Here is an 18,523-nt window from a genome sequence, read left to right as displayed (position 1 = left end):
TGTGAGTTCGTTTAAACAGGTTAACTTCCTATAATAAGGTGGACTGACTTGACACTTAACGCTCATAGATTCTTCTCCAAAACGCCATCCACGCAGTTTGACCGCAGATGAGCGTTTAGCGTTTTAATCTCCATCACCTGCTCCCCTTTGATTGGCACAGCTGGCGGACTGTAGTACCACCTTTGACCGCACGGGCTGCCGTTTACCAGCCGTTAGAATGCAGAGGGGCGCTGTTTCACTCGTTTTAAATAACACATTTGTAAGTGAAGAGGCCACTGCAATAAAACAGTTATGTCTCACATGTGCAGTGATGGAAGAAATATTCAGAAGCTTTGCTTAAATATTAATATCAGACAAGATGTGAAAATACAAGTAAGTCGTGTACTGAACGTGCAGACACGCTGCAAGACGCACAGACCACAGCGTAAACTGTTTCCTGGACTGTCACTTTTCAGTGTGTTGCAGAGTTATCTGGTTGTGTCCTTGAGCTGCAGCATATAATGCCTTGCATGTGTTGTCAGATTGGTGAAGATGTTGAATTTGCTTGTTTTGTCTGTTCGTAGGTGTTTCGTAGGGTTGTCGAGCATTGAGCTGTCGGGTCACTGTATATTACACGATGATAATCGTTCCTACATGCACGTTGTTCACGAACACCTTCGGCCACATAAACTGGATCTATTCCATCACTGCAGTCAATACGTGGAACTGAACACGGCTCGGTCAGCATACAGGTGACTTCTATAAAACTATATCTTCATGTTCTAAACACTTTATTTCTTCCAGAGTTGTTTGTCTTCAGTCCAGCAGTTTGAGCTTCAGCAGGAGAAAATCCAGAAAACCAAACTGAAAACACACAGAAAGCAACAAGTGATTCAAACTGATGTGTGCTTAAACGTAAAAAACAGCACATTTATTTCTTGAAAATCCGTTTATTAAATGACAGAGTGATACCATGATCCCATCAGATTGAGACTGCAGCAGTTTTAATAGACAAAGTGAAATGTTTACTGTGCGCACACACAGTGTTTTGTCATAAACAGGAAGAGAAAGAAACAGATTTCTTTTCCAGACAGAAACAGAAAAGAGATGCATCATAGAAAATATTCTATACAAAAACATCCAAAAAGAAACTGGAACATGGAAGTTAATCATGTTGATATAAAAACTGATTTCTGGATTGTCTGACTGGCACGAAAAAGACATATTTAGTATTTCTAAGAAGTTTTCCAGTGTATCTGATGATTAACTATGAGCACATTGTATCTTTACATGTCAGAACTGAAAACCTCCGATGTCCTCGTCCATCATTAAGAGCTTGGACCCTGAATGAAGTCCATGTGATGTCTTACATTTTCACATTTGAAGTCTTTGAACCAGGTCCGTCCCAAACAAACGTGCATATTAATGTGTCAAAACTCTGACTCCACATCCCACAATCGTGTCACAGTTTTACGTTTTGATTTGCTGACTTGATATGTTCATGTCTGATTTGATTGAATTTCTCAAAAATGGAAGAAACAGATACAGTATACATTTGTGAAGACTCATCAAAGGATATAAAAGAAGAAAACACTTTACACCTCAAACACTCTCTCAGAACAAACGGCAGCTAGTTGTAGTTGTTGTAAATTGCAGTCCGCTTCATTTTCTGGGCATAAAAGTCAAAATATGAGCAAAAACAATCTTATGAGCAGAATCACCACCTCACAGCTGTTTCCCTCCACCAACCAGACAAGTTGAATTTACCTCCATGTCTGTCCAGACTCATTCAATGTGTGAAGTCTTTTGAAGAGTTTAATTAAAGGTGTTCAGTGTGTCAACGTGTCTGATTCCGGTGAATACCGTCCAGGTAGAGACATGCTGTCTTCACTCAGAGACTGTTTGTCCAGAGGAGGACAGAGGACGGACAGAGAGCTTCACCACCTGCAGATCAACGACGACGCTTCAGACATGGACGCTGCTGCAGAGACGCTGCAGACGGTCAAACTGCTTCACACACGTTCAAGATCTGAACCGTCAGACACTGATCCAGGATCAGAGCACGGACACGATCATCTCCTTTTGATCCCGACACTTCACGCGTGGACGGAGGACTGACCGAGTCTAACAGCCATGAAACAGACTGCAGAGACACAAGACAACCTTTCAAAGAACAAAAGACCACAAAGAGACGAAACCGACCGGGTCAGCGAGGGGCTGCTGCTGAAGGGGGGTGGGGGCCTTTTCATGTTCGTGCTCATTGTCTTAATGTAGTGAATAATCCATCCATGATCCATTATGATCCTACATGAAACCGCTTGTGACAATCTTTATTCTTCCATTCATGAAAGTAAAATCCTAAACCTCGAACAAATTCAAATATTCTGCATCACTGATTAACTTTAATTAGAGTCTATAACAGTAAATGTCCAATCAGACAAAATTTGAAATAAAAAAAATCCAGACAGGATAACAAACAACTGATAACTTCTCCTTGTATAACCATTCACATTCAGAGAGTTTTGATATTTGACTAAAGACAAAAGCAGAATTTCCTTCATAAAACAGAGAATTTAACAAATACTAAGTGATTAAGATGAGAGTTAAAATGAGCAGAACGGAAACGAGAGTTTGGGCTACAGACCTTTAAAATGAAGAAGCAGACGGAGAGTTTGGACCAAAAGGACGATGAAGACTATCAAAAGCATTACACTAAAAGAAGCAAGTTGAAGAATATCAAACGATATCAAAAACATTCATCTGAGCTTCAGGAGAGATAAGAAACAAAGGCCTGCCTCGAACATGAAGGACAGACAAAGACAGACTAACTATGATGGGATAACAAAGTGACAAAAACGGAGCTCGGGTCACATGACAGAAGCTGCTGGGTTTCCAGGTAGGACGCCGGCAGCCATGTTTATCACCTCATCATGGAGAACAAGGTGCTTTTGGCAAAGGCTCATGGGAAAGTTTTGGCAACGTGCGTGTGCTGAATGTTCGGTGCCTACAGACAAACTGTCAGTCAAAGAAAACTCATCTATTGATTCAGACTCGAGCTCAGCTGAACGTCTCGTCTCTGATCTGAAGCTCGCATTGATCTATAGTCTATTGATTACACATGGTCAATTTTTAGAAAAAGCTGCTTTAGAACAAACAGAGAAACATGGACTCTGAGCCTCTCTCAGTCTGTGAAATGATCAGAAGTCATCCCAGAGTCTGTGGCTGTGGATCGTCAAAAAAACTGCAGAGGAAGAAGACTCAGAGTCACTGCAGTATCTCAGCCTCCTTCAACTCTCTGGCGCCCCCCGAGGACAGTTTTGTCACTGTCTCCTCTCTGAGCCGTCCTGATGGGCTCATGAGGACGTTCACATCTTCACTCTTCGCTCAGTTTGTCCACGAATCACATTTTGCCCCTTCATCATTCACACAGTCACAAACTGGAATTTCTCAACACGACCACAGACTTTCTGCTTCTGAACATCATTTTACAAACTCCTGCACTCGCTGTCGAATACTGGCGGCCTGTTCGTTCAGTTTACAGTTTTTAATGTCAAGTTTCAGAGAAAGCAAAGCCTCGACTGGTGCACCAGGTAACGTTCAGGTGAAGGGTTAGGGTCACATGTAGACCTGGAGCAGACGTGATCTCTTCCTGCTGCCACCGTGCAAACTGAGGCTTTTATTTCAGTCAGATATTAAAACGGTTTGCAGGACTTCAGGAGAAACATCTCTGAAATAATAATAAAACCTCAGTCAGCTGATCTGAACAGCAGCAGAAAAAACTTTCTTCACAGGTCCAGAGGAGAGAACTGTGAGTGAGCGCCATCTGCTGGACAAATCCTGACACTTTTTACTGAAATAAGAAGAAATAATCTGACATAAAACAGACTGTCGACCCAATTCAACTGGACTATGAACAGCAAACAGTCAGACGTCTTTGCATCCACTCCAGGACTACCTGCTGCTTCTGTGAGGCTGCTCACGTCGCGCTTTCTGTCATTTACATGTCTGAAATGAACATTCACGTCTGTCCATCAGGGGAAGGACACGTCCATCATTAAGACTCATTTTCTCTGCTGAGTGGAGTTCTGGCATTTCAGCACAAACGTAAACATCTTCTGGGTCTAAATTTTAACTTTCGTGAGGCGTTCAAGGCCTCAACAGAACAAAACAAATACTGTGGTTACAGGAAACCTTTGTCTGTTCGTGACTTTTCCTTGACTGATTGTCTAATTTGAAAGATGTTTTTGTGACCTGAGGAGGTGACAGAGTGCAATATTTCATGTCTGAGCCCTCACATGGTGTCCTGACCCCGAGGACCAGAACCACTGACTTCTGAAAAATCTGTAGGTATTTAAAACTTAATTTTCAATCAATAACTGGAATTTATGGGCACAGAATTCATTTGGGTCGTCAAATGAGACAAATCTCTCTCGATAAACTTCATGATACTCGGTTAAAAGAGTCAACACACTGACAGGAGGTCCACGTGTTCACTGCATCGATATAAATCTTCAAAAATAGGGTCTTCAATAAACATCCTGTTTCTCTGTGAGCACACAGAACACGCCTGTTCATATCAACGTGTCACATACTGATGGACGCTCTGCGCGCTGAGCGACTGATTATTGGGAGATTGATTACACTGAAAACTGCAGCTCAGAGCGTCCTCAGAGGTGGGTAATGACGACTGAAAAGGGATTTAAAATGACTTTAAAAATGGCCGCCTCCTGTCGTCACGTAAAAGGAATAGTGCGAAAAACAATCTCTGAACTGTGAGCGCAGCACGCAAAACGCACGCCACACAGCGGGAAAACGGACTTATTCCGCTCTACCGGCCTCCACGTTCAGCCTCTCCGCCTCTGGCGGAGCCTCCACCGACACCGGGCCGCCGTTACTGGTCTCCGACTTCCCGTCTTTCTTGAAGGGAAAGCCGCGGCTCTTCACAAACATGATGAGGTCAACGACAAACACAATGGTCGCCAAGAAGCCGAACGCCTGGAAGAGCAGAGGATGAACACAGAGGTCAGGCAGGTGACTTCAATCACAGGGAAAGAAAGAAAGAAAGGGAGAGGGAAGGCAAGAGGAGGAGGAGGTGGAGAAGAAGAGGAGGAGGTAGAAAAGGAAAGAAGGAGGTCGTGAGGAAGAGGAGGAGGTAGAAAAGGAAAGAAGGAGGTCGTGAGGAAGAGGAGGAGGCAGGACAGGACAGCAGTGTCAGTGCACCAGCTGCAGTGTGTGAATGATTTCTTACCACAACGCTCCTCTCCAAAGATGTGCCGCCGTTGTCTGAAGCGAAAATGATGGAGGCGATGAGGAACAACAGAGCGACGCCACCAGTGTACACAAAGTCCTGCAGAGGAGGAGGAGGAGAAGAAGATGAAGAAGAGGAGAATCAGCAGCTGAGGACTTCATGTTCACTGTGTGGAAACAAAACCTGTCATACTTTAGTGGGAAAATGTGCTTCTTCTCTTTTTCTCTGAGAGTTCGATCAGTTCAGACTGATTCACTGTCAAGTCACAAAGCTGGTTAGCTTAGCTTAGCATAAAGACTGGAAACAGGGGGAAACAGCTGGCCTGGCTCAACCAAAACTGACCTGCTGGACAGACGGAGCTGCAGAGTGACGGTGAGGCTCATAACGAACCAACATCAACACTGATGGTGTCATTATTCTACAGCCACAACATCATGCAGTCAATATTTACTTCATAATTATATGCTAAAGCTAAAAACCAGTTTAAATATCCACCAAGAAAACAGCAAAGTTTTACACTTTGGCTTCTTCTTGTCCTTTAAAGAATTCGTTTTCTTCTGAAAAGTCTTTTTGTCATTTGCAGCCCACTGACCTGAACCCAAAAACATAAAAAACAACCTGGTCATCACTGCCTGTGGGGGCAGCATCGCACCGCGCCACACAGTCTGCCGGAAATCTGTTAGTAGAAGAAGAAGCACGGCGCCGCTAGCTGCTCTGCTAACGTGCTACTTCCGCAGCACCGCTTGTGTAAACGTGGAAAACAACATATTAATCAGCTGCTACGGTCAGAATTCATAGTTTGTTTGACACATTTCACGGTTGACACCCGCTCGGTTGTTTCTGTGCGTCGGCCGCTGGAGCGATGCCGTGGAGGTGTTGTGTCCCGGGATGTAAAGGCTACGACGAGGCGAAGTCCATGGGGGTTGTGTTCCACGGTTTACCGACGCGGGACCCGCAGCGCTGCAGAACATGGCTGAAAGCGATCCAAAACCCCAGATTAGACGAAAACACACCGGTCTCCAAATACAGCGGAGTGCGAGTGTGCAGCCTGCACTTCAAGCCCGAGGACTACGAAGAAGACTTTCGAGCTAAAATACTGAACATCGCGCCCAAACCGATGCTGAAGAGCGGCGCGGTGCCGTCAGTGTTCCCCGGCAGACAGCTCGGTGAGCCCGGCGGCACAGAGGCGTCTCCTCCGGCTCCAAAGAGGAGCAGAACACAGGTAGATATTCACGGTCATGTCCTCGATGGAATCTTTATCCTCCCGTTAGCAGCGATAACAACTCAAAACCCTTCATAGTCAAAACATGACTGCTTACTGAATCTCAGCCCGTCAGTGACTCTGACAGGGGCGGTTTGAGCTGCGGGCCCCGGGCACAGCCAGACAGGGGCCCCTCTGTGGTGCCTCATCTCCCCCTTTCTCAAACAGGTTATTTGCACATGACGTCACTCTTTTATTGTGGCGCGTCCTGCAAATGGAGGGCAGGAAGTGATTTACTGCGCAGGAAGCACTTTAACACACTCAAAATGCAGATGTTGGCATCATTTACAGTCGCTCAAATCACTCAAACCAAAAAACCACGAGGAGCTTTTATTAAATTGTTCATAAGGGTGAAAAATGCAAGAAATTGACCCAAAACAATTTTTGCTAATGGTCTGCGGTCAGGAGGAGAGGAGTGGGCTAACGGTGGAAGTGCTGTAACGTTAGCTTCTGTTTTAATCTGTGGTGATGATTTAAAGTCACAGCCACAAACAACAACACTTGTTAAATCAGCGTTAACGGTTTACAGACAGCTGACCGTGAGTGACGTACCGTCTGATTTAGAGACGATCCTCGTCTTCAGTGGACCTTTAACTGAGCAAACAGCTGTAACGTGAACGCCAACGCTCAGCAATGATAAAAATAATTCACCTTTTTTTTATTTTAACTGAAGTAACTGAACTCTTCACCTGTAGTTTGGGTGAATGTGATTGGCTGACCTGCCGTCTGCTTGCCGTTTGTTGTTCGCAGGCGGCCTGTGGAGCTGCAGCGAGCTCCTCACAGTCACCTCCAGCAGCAGCGTCAGATGAAAGCTTCTGCATCGTGGTGTCAGTGGACCCTCTGGACGACAGCTTCCAGTCAGAACCCGAGTTCAACTCCATAGCGACGTCCGATGAGTCCGATGAAGACGTCGATAAGGACTGTACTGTTGTGTACAACCGCAGCCTGATGGAGCTGTTCAGGATGTGTCAGACGTGTGGGCAGCCCATCGTGGAGAAGGAGCTTTTCCACTCGGGCGCACAGATGAGGGTGAAGTGGAGCTGTCATGGTGGACATTCTGGTACGTGGAAGTCCTCGCCTCACCTGAGAGACGTGCTTCCTTAAAGTCCGTTTGCTGATCTTTTCGCTGGACGAACATTCAGACTCATGAGGAGAACATTTTTTGATAACGCCTATTTAAAGGGAGAAGGTTATTGGCTGCGGTGATCTTCCAGCAGCTGGAGGGCTGACGGATGCTGCCATCCAGCAGCGTTCAGCCACCACACCACACCTTCATACTGGACTCCACAGAAACTGGTGCAGGTCAGGGGTTTGTGTTCCACTGGGAGACCCAGACAGTGAGAGGACTCCCTGAGCTGGACTTACAGCTGACCAGGTTCCCCCAACATACAGCACTCCACGAGGAACGACCCCCGACATACAACACCAACAGAACGTCTGGCACACAGCACGAGGTCAGTATAACAACGCAGACACAAAGAAGGACGTCAGAGACACAAAGGAGAGCTGCATGCTAGTTCATCCTGAATCCACACCAGACACTGAGGAACCAAACACCTGCAGAAGATCCACACGCCTCATTAAACGCTGTTTCCTGCCCTAATACTTTAGTTCTAAGTCCGACTGCAATGTTTAGTCTCCTCAGGAAGTCTAAATAATCTGGTTTCTCTGCTGCTGAACTCTTGACTGTTGCCTTCAGGCTGCGAGGAAAAACTCAAAACAAAGGCAGGAAGTAGCTTTCAAAATAAAGTCCGAGGCAGAGCAGAAATCTGGTTAGTGACCTGCTGCATGTGTCAGTCAAAGAAAGCAGATTATCATCACCGTGTATTCAAACACACCGTCTGAATAACATGACAGGACGGTCACAGACCGCCGGCTCCGTTAACGGCTGTCAAAGTACGTTTGGTGATCTGTTTTACGCTCATTTCTATTTAGAAATCCGTCTGAGGGAACGCCGTCAGCCGGCGATTAACCCCTGGACGACCTGCCGTCCGCTGACAGTCACACGTGTTCTGCAGAGGAACACTGATGTTCTCTGACTCACAGCCTTCCTGTAACCGCTCTGCAGCCTCTCCTGCTTCATCAGGCTGTTGTTTGGTGAAAGGTGGTGAGTGCGTCTGGCTGGTGCACGTCCGTCTGTACCGCGCTGGTCTTGATAGAAGCTAGTAGAACCAGAGAAACAGATATGACCCGGCCACAGTCACTCTGTGTGAACCACGGCAGCCAATGAAGAGTCCAGCCGGTGTCCACAGTCACGTCCTTTCGCGCCTGTAGCTCGTCCGTCCTGTCAGACATGTTCTCACTTCCTGGAAATAATCAGGTTCAGGCGAGGGGTATCGCCAAATGTCACACTTCTACCATTCACAGCATCACACTGGTCAATCCTACCTCCACAGTCTGCGTTAGTGCAACCTCAGATCATCAGTTATGTGCCGGACAGGAAAGGTTTTGAGCATTGATTAGCTGAGGAATGACATCAGAATCTTTGTCTCTTGGCAGGTGAACCAGTTTTCAGGAAGCAGAAGAAGAAAGAAGTGGTTGAATAAAGTGACTGAGCAGCATTTTGACAGGACCTGGTGTGTCTGGTGTTGAAACAGACACACGGACATGAACCACAGGGCGGTGACGGAGGTCCTGAGCCTCCACCGTCCAGCTGCAGCCTGCAGCTCTGCAGCAACATGGAGGAGAACGATGGAGCTGACGTACAGAGACGAGAACACGGTGCGTCCTTTCAGCACGTTGGAGGGACGTTCTCTGTTTATAAAAAGTATCTTCAGCGTTTTCTCTTGACATTAAGTGTGTTCACTGTCCTGCCGTGATGTCGTAAACACTCGTTTCAGTAATTAGCCTGTTCGGAAATTAGCCTCGCATGCCAATCATTGGACACTTCTTACATGTTTGTTGTGAATGCTGCAGTCAGGAATAACTCACGTGCATGCTTCTGTGTCAGAACCTCCAGAGTTCTGCAGCACTGTGCTGTTCCTTCACACGATTTGTACGATTTTCATTGAGCACCTGAAGATCTTAAATCCGAACGTGAACAGACGTCGAAGCAGCTGAGAAAACCTGATTAATATAGACACACGGCGGAGCTTCCTGCACCTGTTTTTTTAATGTTCTCACATGATGTTCTGCAGGAAAACTAAAATCACTGCAATAAAGACTCGACCTGAAAGTGATCTTTTGTCTCACTGAGCTTTCATTGAACACAATGTCCCATAAAGTGCATTATCAACACTCTGTGTTCATGTTAATTATTTAGAAATCAGGAGTCCCAGTAATCATGAAAAGTCAGCTGAACTCAGTCTAGAGCTAAGTCAATTATTCAACAGACACAAAATTGATCCCATTGTTTGATAATGGATTAATTGTTCCAGCTGCTTTTTAAGCAGAAAAGCCAAATGTTCTGCAGCTTCAGGTGAGATGATGTGCAGCTTGGTCACATCGCAGTGAACTGAGTTTTGGACTGGAACAATCAAACTGAAGACCTCATGGAATCATTCTTCGCTGTTCCAAGTTTAGACAGAGACAGGCTAGCAGTTTCCCCCTGTTCCCAGTCTTTATGCTAAGCTAAGCTAGTGAGACACGAGCATGGAATCATCTAACTTTAACAGAGAAGAGCATTTCCCAAAAAGTCGAACTGTTCCTTGAACAAAGCGACAGATCAAATCTAATTTTTTGGTTAGGGTGAAGGAGGAACTGTTAGCGTGGAGGTGACGCTCAGGTGAGCTCTTACCAGACTGGGCCAGCAGGTGATGCCCACCCTGGTGTGCAGGGTGGTGGAGAGGAGGACGAGGAGCAGCAGGGTGAAGAGGAAGGCCGTGCAGCTGACAAACTCAAAGAAGTAGAGGGCAGCGCAGCTGAGGCAGCTGTTGACCACCTCCTCCAGGATGAAGGCCACGAAGGACAGCAGCTGGGGACAGACAGGAGACACCAGCTCATCATTTCATCCATTAAAAGGTTTCTGTCAGAGGAGACAACACAGACGGCACCGAACGAGACGAGGACGGACATCAGGAATAAAACGTCCACACGCTGGACAATCCGCCGTGATTCAACGTCACATCATCAGCATGTGACCAAGAGAGTCTGCACAAGGCTTCACCTGCCTCAGCACAGGTGAGGGTCTCAGAACAACCCCCATCAATTCTGTCTGCATCGACACGTCAAAGCATTGACAGTATGAACGTGTCCAGAGATGGAGTGATTCACAGCTTCACCACAAAACCATCAAGTCCAAACAGAAACTGTCTGTAAACTGTATGTAAACTGTATGTAAACTGTCTGTAAACTGTAAACTGTATGTAAACTGTCTGTAAACTGTCTGTAAACTGTAAACTGTCTGTAAACTGTAAACTGTAAACTGTATGTAAACTGTCTGTAAACTGTATGTAAACTGTAAACTGTCTGTAAACTGTATGTAAACTGTCTGTAAACTGTAAACTGTATGTAAACTGTCTGTAAACTGTCTGTAAACTGTAAACTGTCTGTAAACTGTAAACTGTAAACTGTCTGTAAACTGTCTGTAAACTGTAAACTGTCTGTAAACCGTCTGTAAACTGTAAACTGTCTGTAAACCGTCTGTAAACTGTTCAATGACAACAGAAAGGCCAGAAAACCTAAAATTTAAAATGAGTATATGACTTTAAAATGAGAAAATGGCTCCTCAGAGGCAGCTGACATGACGTCTGATCTCAAACCAGTTTAAACACACCAGGAGCTGCTGGCTTGTTTCATTAGAACTGACTGTTGTGGTTCAACCGCTCTGACTGCCAACACACACACACACACACACACACACACACACACACACACACACACCATGTGGACGGGTGTGTCTGGACCACAGTGAGTCAACAGGAAGAGGAAGGAGGAGGAGTTCAGGCCGTCGTCTCACAGTGGACGGAGCCTCCAGGCCTGAAAGGAGCTGAACCTCCTTAAACCTGCATTCTTCTCAAAGGAGGTCTGACTGTGTGGAAGCCTATGGGAAAACCACGACTTCCGTCCTGATCTGTTCCCTCTGAACAGTCTGCGATGAGTTCATGGTCTCAATCTCTGGTTTCAAATCTTGTTCAACACAGCATGATGGTCATGTTGTAAATAATGGGAGTAAAACAGACCATAATAACAAAGACCACAATCGTCAGAGTGACTAAACGTGTGGATGTCTCAACTTTAGACCTGCAGGTCAGAACCTTTGTCTCCCCCTTCTGGCAGTGGGAATAATTACACTGAGAATACAGAGAGAGTCCATCACGCTCCGTCCATCACGTTCTCGCTCTGTCCATCACGCTCCGTCCATCACGCTCCGTCCATCACGTTCTCGCTCTGTCCATCATGCTCCGTCCATCACGTTCTCGCTCTGTCCATCACGCTCCGTCCATCACGTTCACGCTCCGTCCATCACGCTCCGTCCATCACACTCTGTCCATCATGTTCACGCTCCGTCCATCACGCTCCCTCCATCACGTTCACGCTCCGTCCATCACACTCCGTCCATCACGTTCACGCTCCGTCCATCACGCTCCGTCCATCACGTTCACGCTCCGTCCATCACACTCCGTCCATCACGCTCCGTCCATCACACTCCGTCCATCACGTTCACGCTCCGTCCATCACGCTCAGTCCATCACGTTCACGCTCCGTCCATCAGGTTCTGTCCACCAGGTTCCGTCCATCACGCTCTGTGGACGTTTACTGACATTCTGTCTTGTAAAGATGATTTTATCTGTCAACACCATGAAGAAGAGGAATGTGTGAGAACATGAACTGGAGACACTGAACTGCATTTCAGGTCATTTCCTGTTTGGAATCCAACGAGGCGAGAAGGTGAAGATCAGTTCTGTGAGTCAGTCCACAGTGGACATGCGGTCACTGTCCGGCTCTATGGACGAGCTGAGAGAGGCTGACAGGCTGCACAGATCTGAGGCGTCCTCAGTGAGACAGCCGTCAGCAGAGCTTCGGCAGAACCGTTCTCGGCCTCTGAGCTCCAGACTCTGTTCTCTCTGCAGACTTTCACTGTAGGAACGTCGTGTGTTAATGTGTGTTTGGTGAACGGCGGCTTATAAAAAGACTGTTTCCTTCAAACGGAGACAAACCCTGAACCACAGAGCTAAAATAAGACGTTCTGACATCATGTGGCTCTAAAACCCAGACTGGTCTTTATGGAGACGCCGAGCTGCTGCTGCTGCAGAGCAACGCGTGGACGGGGGTTTGACTCCCAGCTCAGTTTTGATCATCCACACACTCAGCCGACGTGGATTTGTCTTGTCAAGCCTCCACAGTGTTGGACACATTCAGCTGATGTCTGTCAAGTGTCCCTCTGCTGCTTATTGACAGCTGACTGACTAAAGACACGTTGGTGTTCAAAGATGAGGATCTTCTCTCTGACTGCAGAGTCGGTCGATCAATCAAACAGCTGAGGAGACACGTTACCTACATTTCCCATAATGCAGCAGGACAACATTACCTAACTACATTAAAGCTTTGAGCCTGAGTCTGACAGGAGGAGCCCGACAGGATGAAACCTTCACGGTGCTCCTCGGTGATCTGACGACGACTGATTGATTTGTTTGATTGATTCTTTCTTGAGGGACATTGAACCGTCGGCCTGAGGATCAACAGAGACACACTGAACCTTCCGTCTCCGTGAAGAACTTCAGCCGCCATGTTTCCTCTCATTTATGACACCTGATTGATGCAGGATTTGTACTTTCTGAACAACAGATCTGAAATCAACCAGTTATCCAATGACAACTGTGCAGCTGTGCAGCTGATCATGGACGGCCGCGCTGCGAACGTGATGATCTTCTAGAATCTGATGCACTGATGTAGATTAAAGCACCAACAGGATATAAAGGAGTTCAATGAGCTCCAGCTGAAACATCTACAGCAGTAAAATGAATGAACACATGAATGCAGCAGGAAAATGAATGAACACATGAATGCAGCAGGAAAATGAATGAACACATGAATGCAGCAGTAAACACACTGACAGGAACACTTTACTGACACACCAGGAGTTTGAGAACATTTAGATGACATTGTTTACATACTTTCAGTGAAACTGAAGAGCTTGAGGAGTGTGACTGAAGTAAAAGTCACCGTCTGTGACAGAATGAGGTAACAGTGATGTTCGAGCCTCAGACCCACTGATGAAAGTACTGTAATATTTCTATATTTGCAGTATTATGAACTGAACTGAGTGTCTGTGGTGACGTTCCTGAAAAACTTGCTGTATTAAGTCACTGCTGCTGCCAACTGGACATTTCCTGCTGCTGCAGCTTCACTTTAAAAGCATTCACTGCTGAAACATGAGTTGACTTTTACTGTGAAGCAGTCACAGGAAGTGCCGTGTGTTTGTCGACAATGTGTCTTCAAAACAAGACGGCGGACACTGCGGTCACCTTCTGGCTGCAGGTCAGTCTGAAATCGAGCAGGAAGTGATGGAAGCAGCAGCCACAGCGAGCTGAGAGAAGAAGAGCTGCAGGCTGCGCACCTCCAACTTCTCAGCCAGGTAACACACACCTGTCCACCTGTCAGGCCGAGCGAGTCCTGCTGTCTGCAGACTGATGCTGTGCGGCAGTGGACCGGAGTGACCGACAGAGGCCGGTTATTTGATAATTAGATTTGATCCCAGAGGTTTCCCACAGACGGACGGACGGACGCCGTCCTCCCTCCTGAACATCCTCTTTCCGTCCAACAGTAAGGCGTGCAGCCTGCAGGCCGGAAGCAGCTCGTCCTCCATCTGTTAACTGTCGCAACACTGGAGGGTCAGCAGCTCTGAGATCTGCTAACGACAGCTCTCTGCTCCAAAACCAGCAGCTCTGCATCACTTTCACTTCCCGTCTGCAGCTTCCTGAAGGGCCGCGGGATGAGGAAGAGCCAATCACAGCGGGGTCGCAGAGAGAGCGAGAGCGAGCGAGCGAGCACGTATTTCACTGACATGTCCATCATCTGTCCTCCTGACTCACTTCTTTCTACATTAAACACTGACCTGGTTCCAATAAGTCTCAGGTGTGACTCACAGCAGATGACACGAAGACGTCTCAACAGACAGGGACAGATTCACTATCTGGACCAATCAAAGTCACTTAAATAGGGAAGCTAAAAAAAAAAAAAAAAAAGGTCAACATGAATGCTGAGCGGTCAAGTTTCGTCAGGAGTCATTAACACACCATCGTGTTTAATGAAGAGTGTAGTTTAAAATACGAACACAAAGGAAACCCTTAGAAACTGAGCACAATCAGCTGATAATCAGCCACCATCACTTATCAATACACACATTATCTAACCATCCATCAAAGCAATAACGACCAGCAGTCAACATCAGACGGCCTCAGTGTTTCTGTGGTGTGACAAAACATTAAAAAATATACATATGAGCAGTCTGAATTAAACTGAAGCTCCCTGCGCACTCCAGGGAAAAACTACACCAAACTCCCTTTAAGAAATACCACATTTTAACCATTCCTGACATGTTCTCGAAAACACAGTAAACTAGAAACACGAGATAAAAGGCATCATGTGTCAACAGGCTTCCTGTCAATTTGGCATCAATAAAACCCATAAAAACATAAAAACAGCTGAGCTGTTTTAGTGGGAGACGACTGTCGGAAGGAGGGACGAACCATTTCAAGAATCAAGATTTCTCAGTAAGATAAGTGCATTCTGGTGGATCTGATACACGCTGAGCTAAACGCGGACTAATAATGCTATTAATTCACCATCTCTCCCGTGTGTGTGACAGTATTTGAGGAGTTTTTTCAACCGTCCGGTTTGCAGCTTCCTGTTTGGTGCTGTAGAGAGAAGGCGCCAACCGTCTGCTGACACGCTTTTATGTGACTGGACCTTCACGACGGGAAAATGTCTGACTGAAGACGACTCAGCATCTGAGCTTAATGACCAACATTCATTCATGTTCCTCTGATTTGTTTGTTCAGTTTCATTTTTAGGCTGCCATCGGTCTGAACTGATCTGAGCGCAGGACAACGACTGCTCCACCTGCTCCAGCTGCAGCACTTCCTCCTTCTGCAGCTGCAGCTGCAGCCTCGCTGTGACCTCCGGATTTCAGGAAGCTGCACACAGAAACTGCTGAAATGGAGGAAATGCTGAGCTGCTTCCACAGCGAAGCTCAGAGGGTTCAGACGAGCAGAGCTGGGCCACGACGTGATGTCCATGTGGGGTCGTGATCAAATTTGAGTTGATAATGATCCATACAGCTGGATGTACCAGCCAATCAGGCAGCAGAAGTCAAGGCGGCGGCAGCTGGAGCTCTCTGTGTGGCCACCTGCCGGCTGGAGGGCGGGGCTGGTGACTCATTATCCAATAGAACAGAAATGATATGATCAACTCATCAAACACCTGTTGAGCAAGCAGAACACACACCTGCAGAAACGTGACTCCACCTCTTCGTTTTACAGTCAGACTGAAAGTGAACAAGTGTTTCCTCCAAAGCTGAGGACACCTGACCGTCGTTCCACTCTTGGGCCTCAATTTTTCAACCTGCACCTGATCCCCCAGGTCAAATCACACATGACGACACCCACGTTGAAGTACACAGTAGTAATGGTACCTGTAAATATTAGTGTAGTGTAGTAACAGTAAGGAGTGAATGGCAGGATGAGTTAAAGTCCTTCAGTTAAAGACAGAACCAAACAGGATGAAACTGCTCACAGAAGGAACAAACGACTTCCCGAGCCCAGAACCACAATCCAGAGGACATGAAGGACTCTGCTGTTCTGCTGCCCCTGATTGGTCGGTTTCTCTGCGGAACGTTTTCACCTCAGCTGTATTTCTGGTTCCATCGGATCCGATTTAAATCACATTTGTTCTGTCTGAAGTGCTTTTGGCGCTTCTTTCATTGCTGCTGCGTTTGAATGTGTTCTAATGAAATGTCCATCAGTATGGTGCGGTATAATTGGATCTACCTTTATTAACAAAGCTCCATGCTGACACACGACGATTCCACATGACCAATCACACAAACGATCAATCACATTAACAATCAATCACACACATGAACAATCACACAAACGATCAATCAAATACATGAACAATCACACAAACGATCAATCACACACGAACAATCACACAAACGATCAATCACACACACGATCAATCACACAAATGATCAATCACACACGATCACCGGCTGAGCTCAGGTTCAGATCAGCGACGGGCTGAAACAAGCGGAGCAATGACGAGTCAGAAAGAAGGTTTCGGGGTCTTTGAACTCACCACTTCAGTGACTTTGATGGTGAAACGGACTCGATCCAGATTCGGCGATGGGACGTTGAACCAGGGGGCTTTGGGGTTCGGCGCCGTCGTCTCAACATAAACTTTACCGGTGGCCATGATGGAGCTGGAAGGAGAAAGAACAGTTACGCTCTGACGGGGACACACTGGGACAAACTGAACAGCTGAGCTCTGCGGAGACCACAGTACTCACTCAAATACACACTTCAGATACTTGTACTTTACTTCAGTATTGTCCTCTCATACTACTTTCTACTTCTCGGAGGGTAATACTGCACTTATACTCCACTACACTTACCTGACAGCTTGAGTTACTTTACACATTAAAACTCGATCAACACGAAGCTGAAGTGGAGGAAGTTGAAGTACATGTAGTTTGTGACATTTAGGAGGAATACATTCTGAAGTGAAAGTGCGCAGGTGCAGGTACAGGTAGGCTGCAGGTGTGCGACGTCCACGCTGATAAGAATCATTTCTGCTGTTAATAAGACTGATTTACAGCCTGTATGTGGGTCATTTTGACCAATCGGTCCAAAAGCTCCCTTTGTCTGCTACTGCGATTTCAAAACACCAAACCTCATTTACAGGTTTGGATATTTAACAATTCTTAGCTTACAGACAAATCCGCAAACCTTGCAGAAGGTGAATCAGGGCTTCACCGTAACCAGAAGTTGATTCTCGTGAATTCGTCTTGTGCTTTATCCGCGTAGCGCATTTTATTTTAGGGCATTTCTAATTTAAAGTCACTCAAACCGCGTCGCGCCGTTAACGGCTCGACGGAAAAATACGACTTAACTGTTAAAGACGGGGCCGGGTTCCAATAAACAAAGCTGCCTGTGTGTGTGTGTGTGTGTGTGTGTGTGTGTGTGTGTGTGTGTGTGTGTGTGTGTGTGTGTGTGTGGTTCATGGCGAAGTGAGAAACGGACTCGTTATTAAATGTGAAAACATTTAAACCCGCGTTTAAACAAGCAAAACTTTCGCTTCGTAAGTGAAAGTAAATGAAGTAAACTGACAGAACGCCAAACGCAGGCTGACAGAGGGACAGTTTGGGGGCTTGGCATCAACCTTTAACGGTGGCCTAAAATCTGCCAAACTTACTCGCTTACACAGGAAGTTATTTTCCAGGAAAAAGATGATAAAAGCAGGAGGTTTCAGAGACAAACTCACCGTTCAGGTTTTTTCCAGGTCACAGAAAAACTAAGTTTCCAGCTGCGACGTTAAAATTGTCGCTTTGTTTCTCCGCCGCTAAACTAAGTCATCAAAACTTCCGCATTAACGATATTTGGTCAAGTTAGGAGGAAGAAGGTCAGCTTCCGGATAAGACCTTCAAAGTAAAAGTATTTGCCCCGTTGGAAGAGGTTTCCGCCACTTTGTCAGGCCAACTTGTTTTATAACCATCGCCTTCAAAAGAAGAATATCTGAAGGTTGGTCAGCGGTGAGAAGGCACGAAAGGGACCTCAAGGCAGACCAAGAGTCCGTATTTTAATTTTTCACAAACTGAATAAATACAAAACGGAATAAAAAATCTGACGACTCACAAAACTGAGCAATAAAAGCAGTTCTGAACAGACTCCAACGACAAGCTGACAGTGACGGAGTGGAAGAGGTACACAGGTCAAAGACAGTGTAGAAATACTCTGGTACAAATAGTATTTATTTGAAACTGACGGTGTAGAGTAATTCTCCTCCCCGGCCTGTGTTTCCTGTGCTCGGCCTGCAGGAGGCGCTCTCCTCCTGTCTCCTCCACCTTCTCCTCCTCCTCCTCCTCCTCTCCCTGG

General features: G+C 46.3%; 2 protein-coding genes across 2 annotated transcripts; one reads left to right on the top strand and one right to left on the bottom strand.

Moving 5' to 3' along the window:
- Positions 1 to 919: 919 nt before the first annotated feature.
- Positions 920 to 18,038, bottom strand: cmtm6 (CKLF-like MARVEL transmembrane domain containing 6). Its single transcript, XM_076737382.1, has 5 exons — positions 17,913 to 18,038; positions 16,728 to 16,851; positions 10,225 to 10,401; positions 5,228 to 5,326; positions 920 to 4,974 (listed from the first exon to the last, which is right to left on the bottom strand). Exons 2-5 carry the CDS (start codon positions 16,842 to 16,844, stop codon positions 4,798 to 4,800), a joined length of 570 nt encoding a protein of 189 aa, XP_076593497.1. The 5' UTR covers positions 16,845 to 16,851; positions 17,913 to 18,038; the 3' UTR covers positions 920 to 4,797.
- LOC143324687 (uncharacterized) lies at positions 5,912 to 9,666 on the top strand. The gene is made up of 3 exons (XM_076737381.1): positions 5,912 to 6,449; positions 7,239 to 7,942; positions 8,988 to 9,666. Exons 1-2 carry the CDS (start codon positions 6,090 to 6,092, stop codon positions 7,590 to 7,592), a joined length of 714 nt encoding a protein of 237 aa, XP_076593496.1. The 5' UTR covers positions 5,912 to 6,089; the 3' UTR covers positions 7,593 to 7,942; positions 8,988 to 9,666.
- Positions 18,039 to 18,523: the final 485 nt, after the last annotated feature.

Source organism: Chaetodon auriga, chromosome 8 (assembly GCF_051107435.1).
Source record: "Chaetodon auriga isolate fChaAug3 chromosome 8, fChaAug3.hap1, whole genome shotgun sequence".
In the NCBI taxonomy this organism is placed as follows: domain Eukaryota; kingdom Metazoa; phylum Chordata; class Actinopteri; order Chaetodontiformes; family Chaetodontidae; genus Chaetodon; species Chaetodon auriga.
Note: the sequence above shows the minus strand (reverse complement) of the source record. Positions and strands in the feature narration are given on the sequence as shown.